The following is a 19,910-nucleotide window of genomic DNA, read 5'->3' as shown; positions in this document are numbered from 1 at the left end:
CGCCCCAAAAGATTTTCATTTTATTAAAATTCATATTTAAACTCCCCAATTAACCAATAATTTGTATTTTATGTTTTGTTACAAGTTGCATTAGTTTCAAACAAAAGGTAGAAGAAAAAAGATAAGTTTGTAAGACACAGTGGCTCACTCCTGTAATCCTAGCACCTTGGGAGGCCAAGGTGGGAGGATTGCTTGAGAGCAGGAGTTCAAGACCAGCCTAAGCAAGAGTGAGACCCCTTCTCCACCAAAAATGGAAAAAAATAGCCAGGTGTGATGGCACACATCTGTAGTCCCAGCTACACAGGAGGCTGAGGCAGGAGAATAACTGGAGCCCAGAAGTTTGAGGTTGTAGTGAGCTATAATGATGCCACTATACTCTAGCCAGGGTGACAGAATGAGGCTCTATCTTTAAAAACGAAAAGAAAAGAAAGAAAACAAAAAGAAGAAGTAATTTGTGAGCTGAGGGGCAAAAAGTTCAGAAGATTCTTCTCTTTCTAAAGATATCTGTCTATCACGGACTTAAAAACTGCAAAGTGATACAAGTCAAAAAATGTTTTGAGTCAGTTATTGCAAATAACCAATTTAACCAGAAAATTCCTACTTAAAACCAACTAAATTAAAATATAATGATCACATCCGAGCATCTCTGTAACAAACCAAGAATTCAGAATTCATAAGAATGAAAAATGACTGTGGAAGCTTACTGAGAAATCAAGCAGACTCATGCAAACACAAATAACCTACTATACATCAGGACCAAGAAAACAAAGGAAAACTCCATGTTGGAAAAACAGATAAAGTAACAGAGAATTGGCCTGTTACATATCATACATAGTTCTTTCATTAGCAGCATACCAGAAATCTTTACTGCACTCTACTGAGGGCAACAGAGTAAGACTCTGTCTCAAAAAAAAAAAAAAGAAAGAAAAAGAAAAAGAGACTACTCAAGCCAAGTAATAATTCTTTGAAGCAAGAAAAACCGATCATATTCATTTTTGTACTAAGCCATAGGCAGACAATTCAGTAACAAATTCTTTAGCATCACTCTGATTAACCAAACCACCAGAATATTTACCATTTAGCAATCTAATGATGATAGTGAAAAGAAATAAATTTGAAGTGGCGGCTCACTCCTGTAATTCTAACACTCTGGGAGGCTGAGGCTAGTAGATTGCCTGAGCTCATGAGTTCAAGACCAGCCTGAGCCAGAGCCAGAGCCAGAGCGAGACCCTGTCTCTAAAAAAAATAGCCGGGCCTTGTGGCGGGCACCTGTAGACCCAGCTAATTGGGCGGCTGAGGCAAGAGAATCGCTTAAGCCCAGGAGTTTGAGGTTGCTGTGAGCTGTAACGCCACGGCATTCTACTGAGGGCTATGAAGTGAGACTCTGTCTCCAAAAAAAAAGTACTTACCTTGAGAGCACAAAAAAGTACTTACTTAAGTACTTACCTTGAGAGCACAAAAGATGCAGGAATCTCCCATGCACTTATGAGTTGTAAGCTGTCTAAAGCTACGTCGAAAGATGTCTAAGTGCCATAAAACCTGGCAAAAAAAGGGAAAATACTTCTTTATAAAGAGATACCTTTTAATTTTAAAGAGTACAAGCAAATATAGGTAATGAATACAGGAAATATCTTTTATTTCCAAGAGAAAAGCTCACTCTAGAATGTTAAAAAAAATGTTTAAAAAAGGAAAGTATATAACAAGAGGAATGAATGGCCATATTTTGGGACAGATATTACTTTGAACATAAAGTGAGAGTCATACAATGAAAATATGATATAACAAACCTCAAATGTGATCCTGAAGAGAAAATGTATGGGTTAAATGCTGCAGAGTAAGTTTTTTTTTAAGTTCCACACATGAAGAACAAGAATATTTTAAAATTTATATCAGAAGCTTGAACCATGCTATAGAATTTTAGGTTTTTTCCCTAATTTATTTATATCTAAAAGTATTTTTCTGCTTTTTGGAAAGTGATTCGCAATTGTCGCTTTTGTGATCTGAATAAGCTAATGATTCCAATAACTCCTGGGAATAAGCTAATGATTCCAATAACTCCTGGGAATTCACTAATGATTCCATTAACTCCTGAGAATTCACTAATGATTCCATTAACTCCTGAGGAAAGAACTGTACAGGGTGTCCATAAAGTTTTTATGCAATTTGAAATAGTTTGACTTTAATCATGGACCTATGGCTTCACTAGAAGAGAAAGAAAACTGTGCTCTTTGGTTGGAACTAAAATCTGCTGCTGCTGTCCAAAGAAGTTTTAGAACCCATTACAAGAAAGAAGCACCACGCAGGAAAGAAAATTTAAAGAAACAGGCTCTGTCAATGATACCCCATGGTCTGGTAGGCCACGTGTTAGTGAAGGCTGTAGCATCTGTAGAAGAAACCGTTTAGGCAAATCCAAGAAAATCATTAAGACAGGAATCCCTAGAGCTGAGGCTTCCAAAGTCTGCTGTACAGAAGATTCTGCGGACAAGACATCACATAAAAACATACAAAATTCAAGTGCATCGAATGTTAGAAAGAGGATTATCATGCACAACTTTCTGTCACCAGTTCAAAGAAAAACTTAGCAATGATGCATTTTTTGAGTAATTTAATGTTCTCCAATGAAGCAACATTCCACATTAGTGGCAAAGTCAATAGGCATAATTGTCATATTTGGGGAACTAAAAATCCACATGAGTCTGTTGAACATGAAAGAGATTCTCCCAAAGTTAATGTGTAGTGTGCTTTGGGCAAAAATCAGTCATAGCGCCCTTCTTTTTTGAAGGAGGTGTTAATGGTGATAGCTATTTAGAAATGCTGCAAAATTATTTATTCCTTAGCTTGAAGAATTAGGACTGATAGAGAATATAATGTTCCAACCAGATGATACTTCTTGTTGCATTGCTTTGCATGTTAGACATTTTCTACATGAGAAATTCCCTAACAGATGGATTGGAAAAGGTAGACCATTTTCCTGGCCTCCACATTCGCCAGATTTAACACCATTGGGTTTCTTTTTTATGGGGACATGTGAAACCTAATGTTTGTTCAACCAAACTATCTTTAGAAGACTTGAAAGCTAGGATAAAAGATCTGATTGCTAATATTACTGAAAATCAGCTTGAAAATGTTTTCCAAGAAGTACAGAATCGTATCACTCTTTGTATTGGTAATGTTGAAAATTAACAAGAATAATAAATGTTTTTTATCCTTTTTACAAAAAATAAATACATAAATAAATAAATAAAAGTATTTTTTATCACAAAGATAGAAAAAAGATTACTTTTTAATTACTGTTATATAGAATAAGATCTTTACTAAGTGTAACATTTATTATTTTAAGCAAAGAGATTTAAATTGTTGGAAATCATGTCCTAAAAATTAAGAGAAACAACTGTAAATAAGTTAGTACATAAAAACTACCAGGAATCATTTTGTCTGTTTTTTGTTTGTTTTTTTAGTGGCATAGTTATTCCCAGATAACTCACTATTTCTGTGACAAATCTATTGTGAATAGAATAGTCTTTTTTTTTTTAATTTTCTCTATACATGTACATGTGTTTAATTGGTTTCTACTTTTTTTTTTTTTTTGGTAGAGACAGAGTCTCACTTTACTGCCTTCAGTAGAATGCCATGATGTCACAGGACTCACAGCAACCTCTAGCTCTTGGGCTTCAGCGATTCTCCTGCCTCAGCCTCCCGAGCAGCTGGGATTACAGGCGCCCGCCACAACGCCCGGCTATTTTTTGGTTGCAGTTCAGCCGGGACTAGGGTTTGAACCCACCACTCTCGGTACATGGAGCTGGTGCCCCACTCACTGAGCCACAGGCGCCACCCATGAGCCACAGGCGCCACCCGATTTCTACTTTTTGCCTTCACAAAATTAAAGAGGTTTAAAATTTAGTAACAGTAACAATGTTGAAGATAAGGACTAGAAACAAAAACCTTGTAAAGAATGAATGAAAATAAATACAATCGGAAAAATCAAAAGATGCTGCAATGAAATATTGAGCAATAATAATAATAATAATGCAAAAAAGTAACATTCACATTGTCAGATAAAAGTATGTCTATCGTAGAATGCTTTGACTCTGAGATTCAGTATGGAGTCATCAGTTAACTTCTTTTTTTTTTTCCAAAGTCTCAAAAAATAAAGAATAATTATTTTTATAAACAAAAATAGAAGATAATTTCAAATAACAGATCATGCCAAATCTTATAGACAATAGAAAAAGAAGAAATACTTCAAAATCATTCTACTTCATCTGGATATACCTGACATTAAAATTGGAAAAAATGAGATACGTTCGTTAGCTTACTCCTTTCTGCCTGTGGACGCTGCCGAGGAAGCACTGTTAAAGTCTCTCTTCCCACTGCCATCATGTCTATGTCAGAGTCTCCTAAAGAGCCCGAACAGCTGCGGAAGCTATTCATTGGAGGGTTGAGCTTGGAAACAACTGATGAGTCTGAGGAGCCATTTTGAGCAATGGGGAACGCTCACAGACTGCGTGGTAATGAGCGATCTAAACACCAAGCGCTCCAGGGGCTTCGGGTTTGTCACATACACCACCGTGCAGGAGGTGGATGCAGCAATGAATGCAAGGCCACACAAAGTGGATGGAAGAGTCGTGGAACCAAAGAGAGCTGTTTCCAGAGAAGATTCTCAAAGACCTCGTGCCCACTTAACTGTGAAAAAAAAGATCTTTGTTGGTGACATTAAAGAAGATACTGAAGAACATCACTTAAGAGACTATGTTAAACAGTACGGGAAAACTGAAGTGATTGAAATCATGACTGACCGAGGCAGTGGCGAGAAGACGGGTTTTGCCATTGTTACGTTTGATGACCATGATTCTGTGGATAAGATTGTCATTCAGAAATACCATACTGTGAATGGGCACAACTGTGAAGTAAGGAAAGCCCTGTCAAAGCAAGAGATGGCTAGTGCTTTGTCCAGCCAAAGAGGTCGAAGTGGTTCTGGAAACTTTGGGGGGGGTCGTGGAGGTGGTTTTGGTGGAAATGACAACTTTGGTCGTGGAGAAAACTTCAATGATTGTGGTGGCTTTGGTGGCAGCCGTGGTGGTGGTGGATAAGGTGGCCGTGGGGATGGCTACAACAGGTTTGGTAATGATGGAAGCAATTTGGAGGTGGTGGAAGTTACAATAATTTTGGCAATTACAACAATCAGTCATCAAATTTTGGACCCATGAAGGGAGGAAATTTTGGAGGCAGAAGCTCTGGCCCTTAAGGGTGGCGGCCAATACTTTGCCAAACCACAAAACCAAGGTTATGGTGGTTCCAGTAGCAGCAGTAGCTATGGCAGTGATAGAAGGTTTTAATTATTCCCATGAAACAAAGCTTAACAGGAGAGGACAGCCAGAAAAGTAACAGGGAAGCTACAGGTTACAACAGACTTGTGAACTGAGCCAAGTACAATGGTGGCAGGGCCTAGCTGCTACAAAGAAGACATGTTTTAGACAATACTTATGTGTATGGGCAAAAAACTCAAGGACTGTATTTATGACTAATTGTATAACAGGTTATTTTAGTTTCTGTTCTGTGGAAAGTGTAAAGCATTCCAACAAAGGGTTTTAATGTAGTTTTTTGTTTTTTGTTTTTTGCACCCATGCTGTTGATTGCTAAATGTAATAGTCTGATCATAATGCTGAATAAATGTGTCTTTTTTTTAAATTGTGCTATGTAAAGTTATTCTACTCTGAAGCCATTTTGGTAAACTTTCCAAAAGTGTGAAGCTAGAATTCCTTCAGAGTGATGGCAAGTTCTATCTGAAATTCATTTACAACCTACTTGGGTGAAGAAGCCATTGTCTTCAGAAACCTTGATGTAATTGAACTGACTGTTGTGACCTGAAGCTCACCATTTAAAGGGGTCATCCAAGGAAAATCATGGAATTATTGGTTATAAAGGTGATTATTGGCATATCCTATGTAAAATATCAAATTGAATAATGGTACCAGATAAAATTACAGATGAGAGTGAAGCTTGTGTATCTACCATTATCACGTGTAATCAATAAACAATTTAATTCTCTTGAAAAAAATTGGAAAAAATACATTATTATAAAGGGAAATTACAAACATATTTCACTTATAAATGAGGATGCAATATCCTAAACAACATATTAACAAGTTGAATTAAAAATTATTGTTCAAATAATGTATTTTGGACAAAATTAAATCCAATTTGTATGAGAATTAGTCACTATTTTCTTTTCTTTTCTTTTTTTTATTCCATTCCCTCACCCCTCCCTCCTTTTCTGTCTGCTCTCCCCTTCCCCCACCCCCACCATGTCATCAATTGCCATTAACTGTCCTCATATCAAAGTTGCATACATAGGATTCACGCTTCTCCATTCCTGTGATGCTTCACTAAGAATAATGTGTTCCAGCTCCATCCAGGTTAATACAAATGCTGCAAAATCTCCATTTTTTAAAAATGGCTGAATAGTATTCCATACTACAGCTTGCCAATCCATTCCTGGGTTGAGGGGCATTTAGGCTGTTTCCACCTTTTAGCGATTATAAATTGACCTGCAATAAACAGTCTAGTACAAGTGTCTTTATAATAAAAGGTGGGGCTTTTTTCCTTCTGGATAGATGCCCAGTAATGGGATTGCAGGATCAAACGGGCAGTCTAGGTTGAGTTCTTTGAGGTTTCTCCATACTTTCTTTCAAAAAGGTTATATTAGTTTGCAGTCCCACCAGCAGTGTAAAAGTGTTCCTTTTCTGATTAAACCCTATAACTCTGAGGTCTACTACAGGAAAAAAAAAAAAAAGTGTTCCTTAAGAAATGAGTATAGGGTGGTTCCTGTGGCTCAGTGAGTAGGGTGCCGGCCCCATATACCGAGGGTGACGGGTTCAAACCCAGCCCCAGCCAAATTGCAACAAAAAAAAAAAAAAAAAAAAAGAAATGGGTATAATTGTGATGGATGTGTTACTTAGTTCAGTGTAAACATTTAACATTGTATATAGAAGCAGTACCCTGTACCCCATAAATGCATCAATGTACAAAGTTATGATTTAATAAATAATTTTAAAAAAATAATAAAAAAAAAAGTGTTCCTTTCTCTCCACATCCATGCCAGCATTTGCAGTTTTGAGATTTTGTGATATGGGCCATTCTCGCTGGGGTTACGTTATATCTCAGGGTGGTTTTAATTTGTATTTCTCTACTAATTAGGGATGATGAACATTTTCTCATATGTTTGCTAGCCATTTGTCTGTCTTCTTTAGAGAAGATTCTGTTCATCTCTCTTCCTCATTGATGTATGGGGTTGTTGGCTTTTTTCATGTGGATTAATTTAAGTTCTCTATAGATCCTAGTTATTAAGCTTTTGTCTGATTCAAACTATGCAAATATCCTTTCCCATTGGGTAGGTTGTCTATTTGCTTTGGTTGTTGTCTCCTTAGCTGTACAGAAGCTTTTCAGTTTAATTAAATCCCATTTGTTTATTTTTGTTGTTGCAATTGCCATAGCAGTCTTCTTCATAAAGTCTTTCCCCAGGCCCATATCTTCCAGTGTTTTTCCTATGCTTTCTTTGAGGATTACTGAATCAATTTTTCTGAGTGGAGAAAGGTGTGAGTCCAGTTTTAATCTTTTACATACAGATATCCAGTTCTCCCAGCACCATTTATTGAATAGGGAGTCTTTCCCCCAGTGTATGTTCTTGTTTAGTTTATCGAAGATTATGTGCTTTTAAGTTGTTAGTTTCATTTCCTGGTTTTCTATTCAATTCCAAATGTCTATGTCTCTATTTTTGTGCCAGTACCATGCTATCTTGACCACTGTGGCCTTGTAGTATAGCCTAAAATCTGGTATGGTGATGCCCCCGGCTTTGTTTTTATTACTAAGAACGCCTTAGCTATACGGGGTTTTTTCTGGTTCCATACAAAACGCAGAATCATTTTTTTCCAAGTCTTGAAAATAGGATGTTGGTATTTTAATAGGGATGGCGTTGAATCTTTAGATTGCTCTGGGAAGTATAGACATTTTAACAATGTTGATTCTTCCAGCCATGAGCATGGTATGTTCTTCCATTTGTTAAATTCCTCTGCTATTTCCTTTCTTAGGGTTTCATAATTTTCTTTATAGAGGTCCTTCACCTCTTTTGTTAGGTATATTCCTAGGTATTTCATTTTCTTTTTTTTTTTTTGTAGAGACAGAGTCTCACTGTACTGTCCTCTGGTAGAGTGCCGTGGCGTCACACAGCTCACAGCAACCTCTAACTCTTGGGCTTACGCGATTCTCTTGCCTCAGCCTCCCGAGCAGCTGGGACTACAGGTGCCCGCCACAACACCCGGCTATTTTTTGGTTGCAGTTTGGCCGGGGCTGGGTTTGAACCCACCACCCTTGGCATATGGGGCCGACGCCCTACTCACTGAGCCACAGGCGCCACCCGGTATTTCATTTTCTTTGGGGCTATGGTGAAGGGATTTGTGTCCTTAATTAGCCTCTCATCTTGGCTGTTATTGGTGTATACAAAGGCAACTGATTTGTGGACACTGATTTTATATCCTGGGACATTACTGTATTTTTTTATGACTTCCATCACCACAGACTCTCTTCCAAGAGTCTTGTGGTTGAGTCTTTGGGGTTCTCTAAGTGTAAAATCATACCATCAGCAAAGAGGGAGAGTTTGACCTCCTCTGCTCCCATTTCGATGCCCTTTATTTTCTTGTCTTGCCTAATTGTATTGGCTAGAACTTCCAGCACTATGTTGAATAGTAATGGTGACAGAAGACAACCTTGTCTGATTCCAGTGCTAAGTGGAAAAGCTTTCAGTTTAACTTCATTCAGTAAAATATTAGCTGTGGGTTTGTCATAGATAGCTTCAATCAGTTTAAGAAATGTGCCATCTATACGTAAACTCTTCAGTGTTCTAATTAGAAAAGGATGCTGGATTTTACCAAATGCTTTTTCTGCATCTATTTAGAGGATCATTTAGGCTTTGTTTTTGCTTCTGTTGATATGGTGAATAATGTTTATGAATTTACGTATATTAAACCAGCCTTGCATCCCTGGGATGAAACCTACTTGATCATGAGGTATGACTTTTTTGCCGATAAGCTATAATCTATTGGCTAGGATTTTGTTGAGAATTTTTGCATCTATATTCTCCTAAAAAGGAGAACTTTAGACCAATTTCACTAATGAATATAGATGCTGTAGAATTTTGTCTTCAATAGAATTCTCAGTTTTTGGCACTTTCCTCCATAAAAATAATTATATCAACAGCGATAAATCATGGTCATAGTACACACCCTTAATGGTACTTGGGTACTTTACTTTTGTTGTCTTCCTCTCCAAAACCCATTACCCCAGTCTAATCGTGAGAAAAACATCAAAAATTCCAATAAAGGGGGTCCTATAAAATACTTGCTCAGTATTCCTTAGAACTTTTCGAAGTCATCAAAAACAAGAACATTGTAAGAAATTATCAAATGACAGTAAACATAAACATTCTAACCTGGATAGGATCCTAGAACAGAAGAAGATACTAAGTAAAATCTAAATGTGAAAAGCACTACTTCTGGAGCTCCAGATCATAGCACACATCTGGAGCTTCTTCTTACTTATGTCTCACGATACACACTCTAAAAGTTTTTTATTTGTTTGTTTCATTATTAAAGAGACAGGGTCTTTGTGCAGTGGTGTGATCATGACTTATCACAGCCTCTAACGTCTGGACTCAAGTAGCCTCCTAAGTAGCTGGGACTTACATGCCTACCCCACCATGCCACTTCTTTTTTCTTTGTTTTTTCCTTTCTTTTTCTTTTTTTTTTAGAGACAGAGTCTCACTTTATCACCCTCGGTAAAGTGTCGTGGCGTCATACAGCTCACAGCAACCTCCAACTCCCGGGCTTAGGAATTCTCTTGCCTCAGCCTCCCGAGTATCTGGGACTACAGGCGCCTGCCACAACACCTGGCTATTTTTTTGTTGCAGTTCAGCGGGGGCCAGGTTTGAAAACGCCAACCTCGGTATATGGGGCCGGCAGCCTACCCACTGAGCCGCAGGCGCCACCCTGTTTTCTCCTTTCTTTCTTTTTTTTTTTTCCTTTTTGATAAAGAGTCTTGCTTTGTCACCTGAGATAGAGTACAGTGGCATCATCAAAGCTCACTGCGACCTCCAACTCCTGGGCTCAAGCAATCCTCCTGACTCGGCCTCTGGAGTACCTGAGACTACAGACCACATTTTCTATTTTTAACAGAGACAGTCTTTCTCTTGCTTAGACTGCTCATCAACTCCTGACCTCAAACTATCCTCCCACCTCAGCCTCCCGGAGTACTAGGATTACAGGTGTGAGCCACTTCATCTGGCTGAACATTTTTATTACATAGAAAAACTTAGCAAGATTCTTATATTATGAATGAGGAAACTCAGACACTGTTACCTGTACAAGGTCACAGAGAAGGCTAAAACTAGAATTCAGGTCTCCTAATTCCCAAGTCCAATGTTCTTTATACCAATTATCTTTTCTTCTCTCATAGCAACTCATTTTCTCATTACAACTGAGAAGCAAGTCAAGCTAATATTTTACCCAAGTATAATTATCTTGGGTGGCAAATTTCATTTACTTTTACCCCAAAAAGCAGAAAAGAGGGGAAAGTAATTACTTGAAAGTTAGGCCAAGTGGGATGAACCTAATTCTATGGGCTTGATTAGGTAGAACAGACAGACAGACTGGAAACTTCGGGATTCTGAGACCAGCAAAATACCAAACCAACGACAAAAGGAAAAAATCTAGGGGGCCAGGCATGGTGCTCACACCTGCAGTCCTAGAGTTCAAGACCAGCCTGAGCAAAAGCAAGACCCTGTCTCTACTAAAAATAGAAAAACTGAGGCAAGAGGATCACTTAAGGCCAAGAGTTTGAGGTTGCTGTGAGCTATGATGCCACAGCATTCTACCCAGGATGACAGCTTCAGACTCTGCCTCAAAAAAATAAAATAAAATAAAATAAAAAGAAAGAAAGAAAGAAAAGAAAAGAAAAAAATCTAGGGTAGATAATCACCTTAAAGGAATTTACTTTACACTAGCTCTGTTCAAGCATATCTGACTAGACATCAATCATGAACCAATACAAGAGAGCTCAGAGGGGGACCTCACCTAATGTGCATGATGCAATTATAAATTTCAAAACTATTAATAAATGAGTATAATTGTGATGGATGTGTTACTTAGTTCAATGTAAGCATTTCACATTGTATATCGAAGCAGTACCCTGAACCCCCATAAACACATCATTGTACAAAGTTATGATTTAATAAAAAATAATAATAACAATAAAAAGAGAACACTCAGAGAAGATGAAGAAGTGGACAAACACTGGATTCCATTCATTGTGTGGGTTCAGAGCCTGAATATTATGAGACAGGAACAACATACCTGAAAGTCTTTCACTTGTGGAAAGAATTTTGCTTTCTATAAGAGAGAAAAGCAACTAGGGTGATAAGACACATTGGTCGTAAAAGATAAAAAAGGAAACAGTTCAGGAAATAATGGGAAGATCACCCAGTAAATCCTCATAGGCAGATAAATAATAGTTATTATTTATTCCTCTTATTATCATTAATCCTCCTTTTTACAAATGAGGTAATTGAGATTCAAAGAGAAATGATTCGCCTACGATCATACAGATAAACTTAAAAAATGATCTCAAGTTACGGACCCCAAACAGAGACTGCCAAGTATAATATTTAAAATTGAGTTATCAGAAATACAGCATTAGCAACTAAAAGCCAAAGCTCACTAAAAAGAAAGAAATTACCCTTACCTGCAGGGCACTGTTGAGGAAGCAGCTGTTTTGCCCTGGCTCATTGCTGAGGCCTTTGCTGGGGGCTATGGAGGTTGAGCTTCGAGGTGCAAACATCCCTTGGACACTACCACGGCCCCCTGAAAAATAATTTCTCTTCCAAGACATTATTGTTCACATTTAACCCAAAAACACAGCAAAAGTTTTGTATCTTTTTGGTAGGAAATTTTTGTCTACTGAGTTCTCAAAATAAAGACAATCCAGAATTTAGTGAATTTATGCTGAAAGACTTGAGTTTAATGCCTTCTAAACATCATACATGTCGCTCAAGGGACTCAAGATTTCCTCTTAGATCCAGATGACAGAGCCATCTCTCATTTGTTCCAAACAAAACCCAAAATGTAACACAGCACAGGACTAATGCAGACAGAGAAATCCGTAAGTATTGCTTCCTTCTATTTTTCTTGAACTGTGTCCAGAAAGTCCTGAAGTGGATTCAATCCTGAATGCCAACAGCATCCAGGATCAGGGTAAGATGTGTTCTTCAGTCTTGTTGATAATGCTTTTTGTGGACTGAAGATTTTTCCAATTGGAAGGAGATACAGACAGATAAGCAGAAATCCAACATAACTTTCCTTGACCACTATTCCCTTGTCCCATCATCCTCTGTAATAAAAATTCAAGTTCTGAACAACTGAGAAAGATTCCATAGAGCCAAGAAGCTTGTTTGAATTATCTGAAGTTTTTGTGGTTATTGCAGCTTCTTTTTAACCTGCCCCAAACTTCTATCGTTCCATCCAGATCTTTGGAAAGTCTCTTCTCTTTTCTTCTGGGACTAGAATAGCCAGCTGTGTCAGAGAGCTTTAACAGAAAGAAAAAAAAAAAAAAAGTCAAAAGCTTGCGTCACTTAATGACTCTACCGGCTTTGCACTGTTCTGCCAAGATCAACGTTGCCTCACCTCTCACTATAAACTTGAAACCCTGGCAAACAATACCAAAAAAAGAAAAACACTATAACAACAACAAAAAAAGAGAAACACTCCTCAAACTAGACAGGCCAAAAAAAAAAAAAGGATATGAGCACTTTACTTTCAGGGAAAACTTTTCTAAAATTTTCTTGAAGAAGAAGAAAGTTGATCTAGAGAGAAATAAAAATCAAATACAAACTTTTAACCAAAGAAAAATCACCAAATATACATACACCAAACTAAAAATTGAAACAGTTTCTTTTGGATGTTGTGAATAAAGGACTTTTTAAAAAGTGTTTTCTATTTGTATGGTTCTGAAAACCTGTTTAAAGGTAGAAGGGCCAAATTAGCAATCTGTACTCAGTTCTGAGTAAAGATGTCCCATCTCAGAAAAACACTGATGGTGAGTAACCCACATGTCCTTAACACCTAATCCAAGAAAACAATCTTCTCCTGCCCTGTTTGTTTGGTTTGTGCCAGATGATCAGAAGGATAATGTGGGTTACAAATCACTTAATCCTCAGATTATATCCAAGGGGGTCACAATCAGAGGTGATCCATTGACCAACTTTAATTTTCAACTAATTAAAATGCCAGTGAGGCAACAGGGAGTAGTATCAAAGCAAGCACCTTCCCTGGAAGAAAAGCACATAATCTCCAGCTTTAAGTTTTCCTATAAGCTGCCATGTCCACATAAGGAAAAAGTAAGACTGTTAAGTGCTAAATTTGGTTTCCAACAGTTCCTTCAACTTCTCCCTTCCTTCCAGCCATCATATACACAACCTAAAAAAAGCAAAATGCTTTAACATCTTAATCATTCTTGGGGAGATCACCTAGCAATACCCACAGTGTATCCAGTGGAAAAACTGAGGCACAGGAATATTAAATGGTTGCACAAGAACGTTCTTTCCCTTCTCTAAATTCCCAGACTATTTATAATCTACATGTCATAATTAAAGTATCTGATTATACATTATACTGCTGTATTATTCTCTGCTTTTATTATTCTCTGTTTATATGGTATCTGCCATAAATCTTGACTATGGCAACCTGAAATGAAATAGTAACTAGTGTCAGGCATGTGCAAAACACTATACTTAACATTCTTTATTAAATCTTCATAACAGCCCTAAATCAGGTAAGTATTAATGGTTCCATTTTACAAAAAAATAAAGAGGCTTAAAGACATTAACTTGTCCCTTCAAAGATGGTAAGTGGCAGAACTAGAATTGTTTGACTATTACACTGGGACTTAATTATGTATTTTATTACTGTATTCCAAAAGCTCCTATCACAGTTGTAGTTATAAGGAGGTACTCAGTAAATACTGCCTGATAATTAAACATGACACTAGGAAGGAACCCAAACCTCCCACACAGACTACAAGACCCTCACTTCTCTACATACACCCTCATGCACACTTGAGGCCACAAAGCAACTTCCCACAAGCCTTTCAGCATTCCTACAGCTCAACTGCTACAAAAGAATGACAAGTACCAAGCCTCCACTTTGCTCATAGCCAAAAGGACTTGGCGAACAGGTGGAGTTTCCGATATCCACATTAGGAGCTTACTGAAACTCAGGCTGCCCTGTGCCTGAGTCCCTGTACAGGGAACAAAGGGAGAAAAAGGCAGTAGCAGAAAAAAGATTCCCAGGCTCTAAATGGCAGTATTATGTAGGGTAAAGCAGTAAGTTCTCACACCTGCTCTAGGTGTATCAGGAACTGGAGGTGAAAGCCAAAAAGAATAAGACATCTAGCAGTAACAGGGCGGCGCCTGTGGCTCAAGGAGTAGGGCACTGGTCCCATATGCCAGAGGTGGTGGGTTCAAACCCAGCCCTGGCCAAAAACCACACACACACAAAAAAAAAAAAAGAAAAGAAAACTGACCTACAGATGGGCGGCGCCTGTGGCTCAAGGAGTAGGGCGCCGGTCCCATATGCCGGAGGTGGCGGGTTCAAACCCAGCCCTGGCCAAAAACCAAAAAAAAAAATTAATTAATTAATTAAATAAATAAATAAAAATAAAATAAAAACCAAACGGAAAAAAAAAAAAGACATCTAGCAGTAATAAAAACTCTCACTTAAGTTATAGGTCCAGCATCAAACAACATAATCCTTCTCCAGTGCCACCTACTGAAGATGTGTGAAAAAGAAAATCTTAATTCTATCTATGTGGTTCCAATGTCTCACCTGTTATTTAAAAGAAAAGGAATTTTTTTTTTTTTTAACAGAGTGTCACTTTCACCCTGGGCAGAGTACCTGGGCATCACAGCTCATAACAACCTCAAGCTCTCAGGCTCAAGAGATCTTCCTGCCTCAGCCTTCCAAGAGGCTGGGACTGCAGGCACCCACCACCAGGCCCAGCTAGTTTTTCTATTTTTTTTAGTAGAGATAGGACCTTGCTCTTGCTCAGGCTGGTTTTGAACTCCAGAACTCAAGCTGTGAGCCACTTTGCCCAGCTAAGATAAAGAATTTCTTGGCAACACTGCAATATTTTGGTGTAAAAGGGCATAATGTCTACAACTTACTCTCAAATGGTTCAGAAGGAAAAAAACTACATATATGTATACTATATAAACTACATATATGTATATAAATACTATATAAGCACTGCATAAGATTTCAATCAACAACAGATATACAACTGTGGTCCCATAAGATTATAATGAAGCTGAAAAATTCATTATGTGGCAGCCAGTGATGTGGCAGCCATCTTAAAGTCATAGTACAACACATTACTCATATGTTTGTGGTGATATTGGTATAAACAAACCTACTGTGCTGCCAGTTGTATAAAAGTATACTAGTTATGTGTAGTATATAATACTTGATAATAAACAACTATGTTACTGTTTTGTGTATTTACTTGCTTCCTGTAATTATTTTAGAGTATGCTTCTTCTATGTACAAAAATAGTGTTAACTAGGCTCGGCACCTGTAGCTCAGAGGCTAGGGCACCAGCCACATACAGTGGAGCCTGCGGATTCGATCTAGCCCAGGCCAACTACAACCAAAAAATAGCTGGGCTTTGTGGTGGGCACCTGTAGTCCCAGTTACTAGGGAGGCTGAGGTTAGAGAATTGCTTAAGCCCAAGAGTTTGAGGTTGTTGTGAGCTGTGATGCCACAGCACTCTACCGAGGGTGACATAGTGAGACTCTGTCTCAAAAAAAAAAAGTGTTAACTGTAAAACAGCCTCAGGCAGGTCCTTTTGAGATATTCTAGAAGGTATTATTATCATTATCATATATGACAGCTGCATGTGTGTTATTGCCCCCTGAAGATCTTACACTGAGATAAGATGTAGAGGTGGAAGACTATAATATTGATGATTCCGACCTTGGGTAGGCCTGGGCTAATGTTATGTGTTTGTGTCTTAGTTTTTGTTTGTTTGTTTTTTAGATATAGGGTCTTGCTTTCTTGCCCAGGCTGGAGTACAGTAGCACAATCATAAGTCACTACAGCTCAAACCACTGGCCTCAAGTGATCTTCCCACCTTAGCCTCCTGTGTAGCTGGGACTACAGGAACTTGCCACTGTACCTGGCTAGTTTTATTTTCTAGAAATGGGGTCTTACTATGTTGCCTGAGCTGGTTTCAAACTCCTAGCCTTCCTTCTTGGCATCCTGTAACTAGCCTGTGCTTCACTTTTTAACAAAAAAGTCTAAAAAGTAAAACTTTAAAAAAATTAAAAATAGAAAAAAGTTTATAAAATAAGGATATAAAAAAAGATTTTTTTTTTTTTCAGTTACACAGTATTTGTGTTTTAGGCTAAGTGTTGTTAGAAGAGTCAAAATTTTAGCTGGGTGTTGTGGCGGGCGCCTATAGTCCCAGCTACTTGGAAGGCTGAGGCAAGAGAATCGCTTAAGCTCAAGAGTTGGAGGTTGCTGTAAGCTGTGATGCCATAGCACTCCACCGAGGACAACAAAGTGAGACTCTGTCTCAAAAAAATAAAATGAAATAAAATAAAATAAATATAAAAATTAAAGAAGAGTCAAAAATTTAAAAAAAAAATTAAAAGTTAGCCAGATGCTATAGCTCACACCTATAATTCTAGCACTCTGAGAAGCTGAGGTGAGAAGATCCCTTGACCTCAGGACTTTGAGACCAGCCTGACCAAGGGCAATACCCCATCTCTACTAAAAATAGAAAAATTAGCCAGTGGCACAGGGCACCTATAAAAAAAAAAGAAAGAAAAGAAAAAAATTAAAAGTTTGCTGGGGACAGTGTCTGTGGCTCAAAGGAGTAGGGCACTGGCGCCATATGCCAGAGGTGGTGGGTTCAAATCCAGCCCCAGCCAAAAGTAGCAAAAAAAAAACGTTTGCTGGATGTGGTGGCATTAGGCTGTGGTCTCAGCTACTCAAGAGGACAACTTCAGCCCAGAAGTTCAAGGACAGCTTGGGCAACATAGTGAAAGCTCATCTCTTTAAAAAAAAAAAAAAAAAAAATTAAATTTAGTATATAACATTTATAAAGCCCAAAGTAGTATATAGTTATACCTAGGCCTTCACACTTATTCACCACTCACTCACTCACTGACCCCCCCACAGCAACTTCCAGCTTTGTAAGCTCCATTATTAAGTACCCTATACAGGTGCACCTTTTTTTTTTTTGAGTCAGAGCCTCACTATGTCACCCTCGGTAGAGTGCCATGATGTCACAGCTCACAGCAACCTCAAACTCTTGGGCTCAAGTGATTCTCTTGCCTCAACCTCCTAAGTAGCTGAGACTACAGGCACCCACTACAACGTACAGCTATTTCTTTCTTGTAGTTGTCATTGTTGTTTTAGCTGGCCCAGGCCGGGTTCGAACCCACCAGCCCCACTGTATGTGGCTGGTGCCCTAACCACTAAGCTATGGCACTAAGCCAAGTTGCACCATTTTTTATCTTTTACGCTATATTTATATTGTACCTTTTCTACCTTAGAAGTGCAAATATTTACTACCATGTTACAACTGTCTATACTACTCAGTATAGTAACATACTGTGCAAGTTTGTAACCCAGGAACAATGAGCTACATCACATCACCTGGAGTGTAGGAGACTACACTGTCTAGGTTTATGTAGGAACATTCTATAAGGTACATCATATAATGTTCCCATGACGAAACTGCCTAATAATGTATTTCTCAGAACGTATTCCCTACCTAAGTGACTCATAACTGTAAACATGTGGAGGGGAGGGGGAGAGAGAGAGAGAAAGAGAACACATGGTAAAGGAAACACAGTAAAATTTTAACAACAGGGCCGGGCGTGGTGGCTCATGTCTGTAATCCTAGCACTCTATGAGACCGAGGAGGGTGGATCGCCTGAGCTCACAAGTTCAAGACAAGCGTGAGCCAGAGGGAGACCTTGTCTCTAAAATTAGCTGGACATTGTGGTGGGTGCCTGTAGTCCCAGCTACTTGGGAAGCCAAGGCCAGAGGAAGCTGAGGCAAGAGGATCACTTGAGCCCAAGTGTTTGAGGTGTGTGAGCTATGACATCACAGCACTCTACCAGGGGTGACAGGGGATGAAGTAAGACTCTGTCTCAAAAAAAAAAAAAAAAGAGCAAGACCCGGTCTCCCAAAAAAAATAGCCAGGAGTTGTGGAGGGCGCCTGTAGTCCCAGCTACTTGGGAGGCTGAGACAATAGGATCACTTGAGCCCAAGAATTTGAAGTTGCTATGAGCTATGACACCACAGCACTCCTTTGAGGGTGACAAAGTGAGACTCTATCTCAAAAACAAAACAAAACAACAACAAAACATGCTCCAAAGTATCAAAACTTTCCCAGGCCCCTCCTGCATAATAATGTCCAAACTTTTTAGCCTAATTCTCAATAATGCAATCTGACCTTAACTTTTAGCTTACCTTTTCCATATTTCTCCTGCTATTTCCCAAAATGCTTTTCCATCTTTGTGTCCTTATTAATTGTTTTACCTACTTGGGATGTTCAGTACCCTTCCTCCCCTCTGTATGCAACTCAGACTCTTTGTGAAACCTTCCATGACTACCACAATGTTGAAGGGATCTCTCCCATTTCTGAACTCCTATATAAATTTTCTCTAATCTCAAGGACAATTAATGTTTCTAATATACCAATGTTTCTAGGCTCCTCCTTCCCTCTATGTCCCTCTTTAATTCCAGAAAATAAGGTACTTTATCCCATCCCATCTGAGCATAAGAAACAGATGGAGGTCAGAAGCCAACTGTGTTATATCCAAATTCCTATTATTATTCTGCGACAAATTATCACAAGATTTTATTATAGTTCTTTTATTTGCCACATAACCCATCTTTCTACTTATAAACTGATTCTAATTTAAAAGTATGATTCTAAACATATATACACAGTGGCATATAATTGTTTCACTTTAAAAAACAAGATATTCCTACATTAATGTGACTGAGTTAGAACTTCAAGCATTCCTCACTGTCAGTATAAACACTTTAAAAGAGGTCAGTTTGAAATACTGGGGAGTCAGTTTGAAATACTGGTGAGTCACAATGATTTAAAAAAGAGTCAGTTTGTAGATAGTCATAAAAAGAAAAGGCTATTGAAATAATTACTCAACAGCACATTTATTCTCTCAAATGTAATCTCATGGGTTGAATTTTTAAGATCAGATTATCGTAATTTTGATATTTGTCAAAATTTTGTACCTTAGGTTACTTAGAGCCAGATTTAACATCCTGTGGCTTTGTCTTTACTACAGATACGTGGAACTGTAACCAAACATATTGCTGTTTAAAAAGTAACTTTCTCTTGTTGATTGCAAAATACAATTCTATAAAAAACCCATATATAAATGTTAATTTTATTGCAGACGTTTGGAAATTTTATTTTATTTTTATTTATTTATTTATTTTTTGGCCGGGGCTGGGTTTGAACCCGCCACCTCTGGCATATGGGACCAGCGCCCTACTCCTTGAGCCACAGGCGCCGCCCGCGTTTGGAAATTTTAAATGTAGCATTTACGTTTGAGTCTGTATTGGACAAATAAGCACTATGTTTTTCAAATGATTTGGAAGTCACTTTTGTTTGCCTCTTTACTTTGATGGTTTGATTTTTTTTTTTTAAAGTAAAATCAGTAAACTTGTGCAATGGTAGCATGGAAATTATCTGAGGTGTCTTGTATGATTGTACTTTAGCCAGGGTAGACATAACTTAAATTATAAAACTAAACATGAAAGTGC

General features: G+C 38.2%; 1 protein-coding gene and 1 pseudogene across 16 annotated transcripts in view; one reads left to right on the top strand and one right to left on the bottom strand.

Moving 5' to 3' along the window:
- The window catches only part of USP54 (ubiquitin specific peptidase 54), a 152,628-nt gene that overhangs the window by 58,164 nt on the left and 74,554 nt on the right, over window positions 1-19,910 (bottom strand). For all 16 annotated transcript variants that reach the window (XM_053586091.1, XM_053586090.1, XM_053586086.1 and 13 more), the window contains 2 exons: window positions 11,791-12,630; window positions 1,447-1,539 (listed from right to left, as the gene is read on the bottom strand). In XM_053586091.1, the coding sequence (XP_053442066.1) occupies window positions 1,447-1,539; window positions 11,791-11,937 (240 nt within the window). In that variant the 5' untranslated portion in view covers window positions 11,938-12,630. The remainder of the gene's footprint in view (window positions 1-1,446; window positions 1,540-11,790; window positions 12,631-19,910) is intronic.
- LOC128582321 (heterogeneous nuclear ribonucleoprotein A1-like) lies at window positions 4,512-5,336 on the top strand (annotated as a pseudogene).

The sequence above is a fragment of the Nycticebus coucang genome, chromosome 3, assembly GCF_027406575.1.
Source record: "Nycticebus coucang isolate mNycCou1 chromosome 3, mNycCou1.pri, whole genome shotgun sequence".
Lineage (NCBI taxonomy): Eukaryota > Metazoa > Chordata > Mammalia > Primates > Lorisidae > Nycticebus > Nycticebus coucang.
Note: the sequence above shows the minus strand (reverse complement) of the source record. Positions and strands in the feature narration are given on the sequence as shown.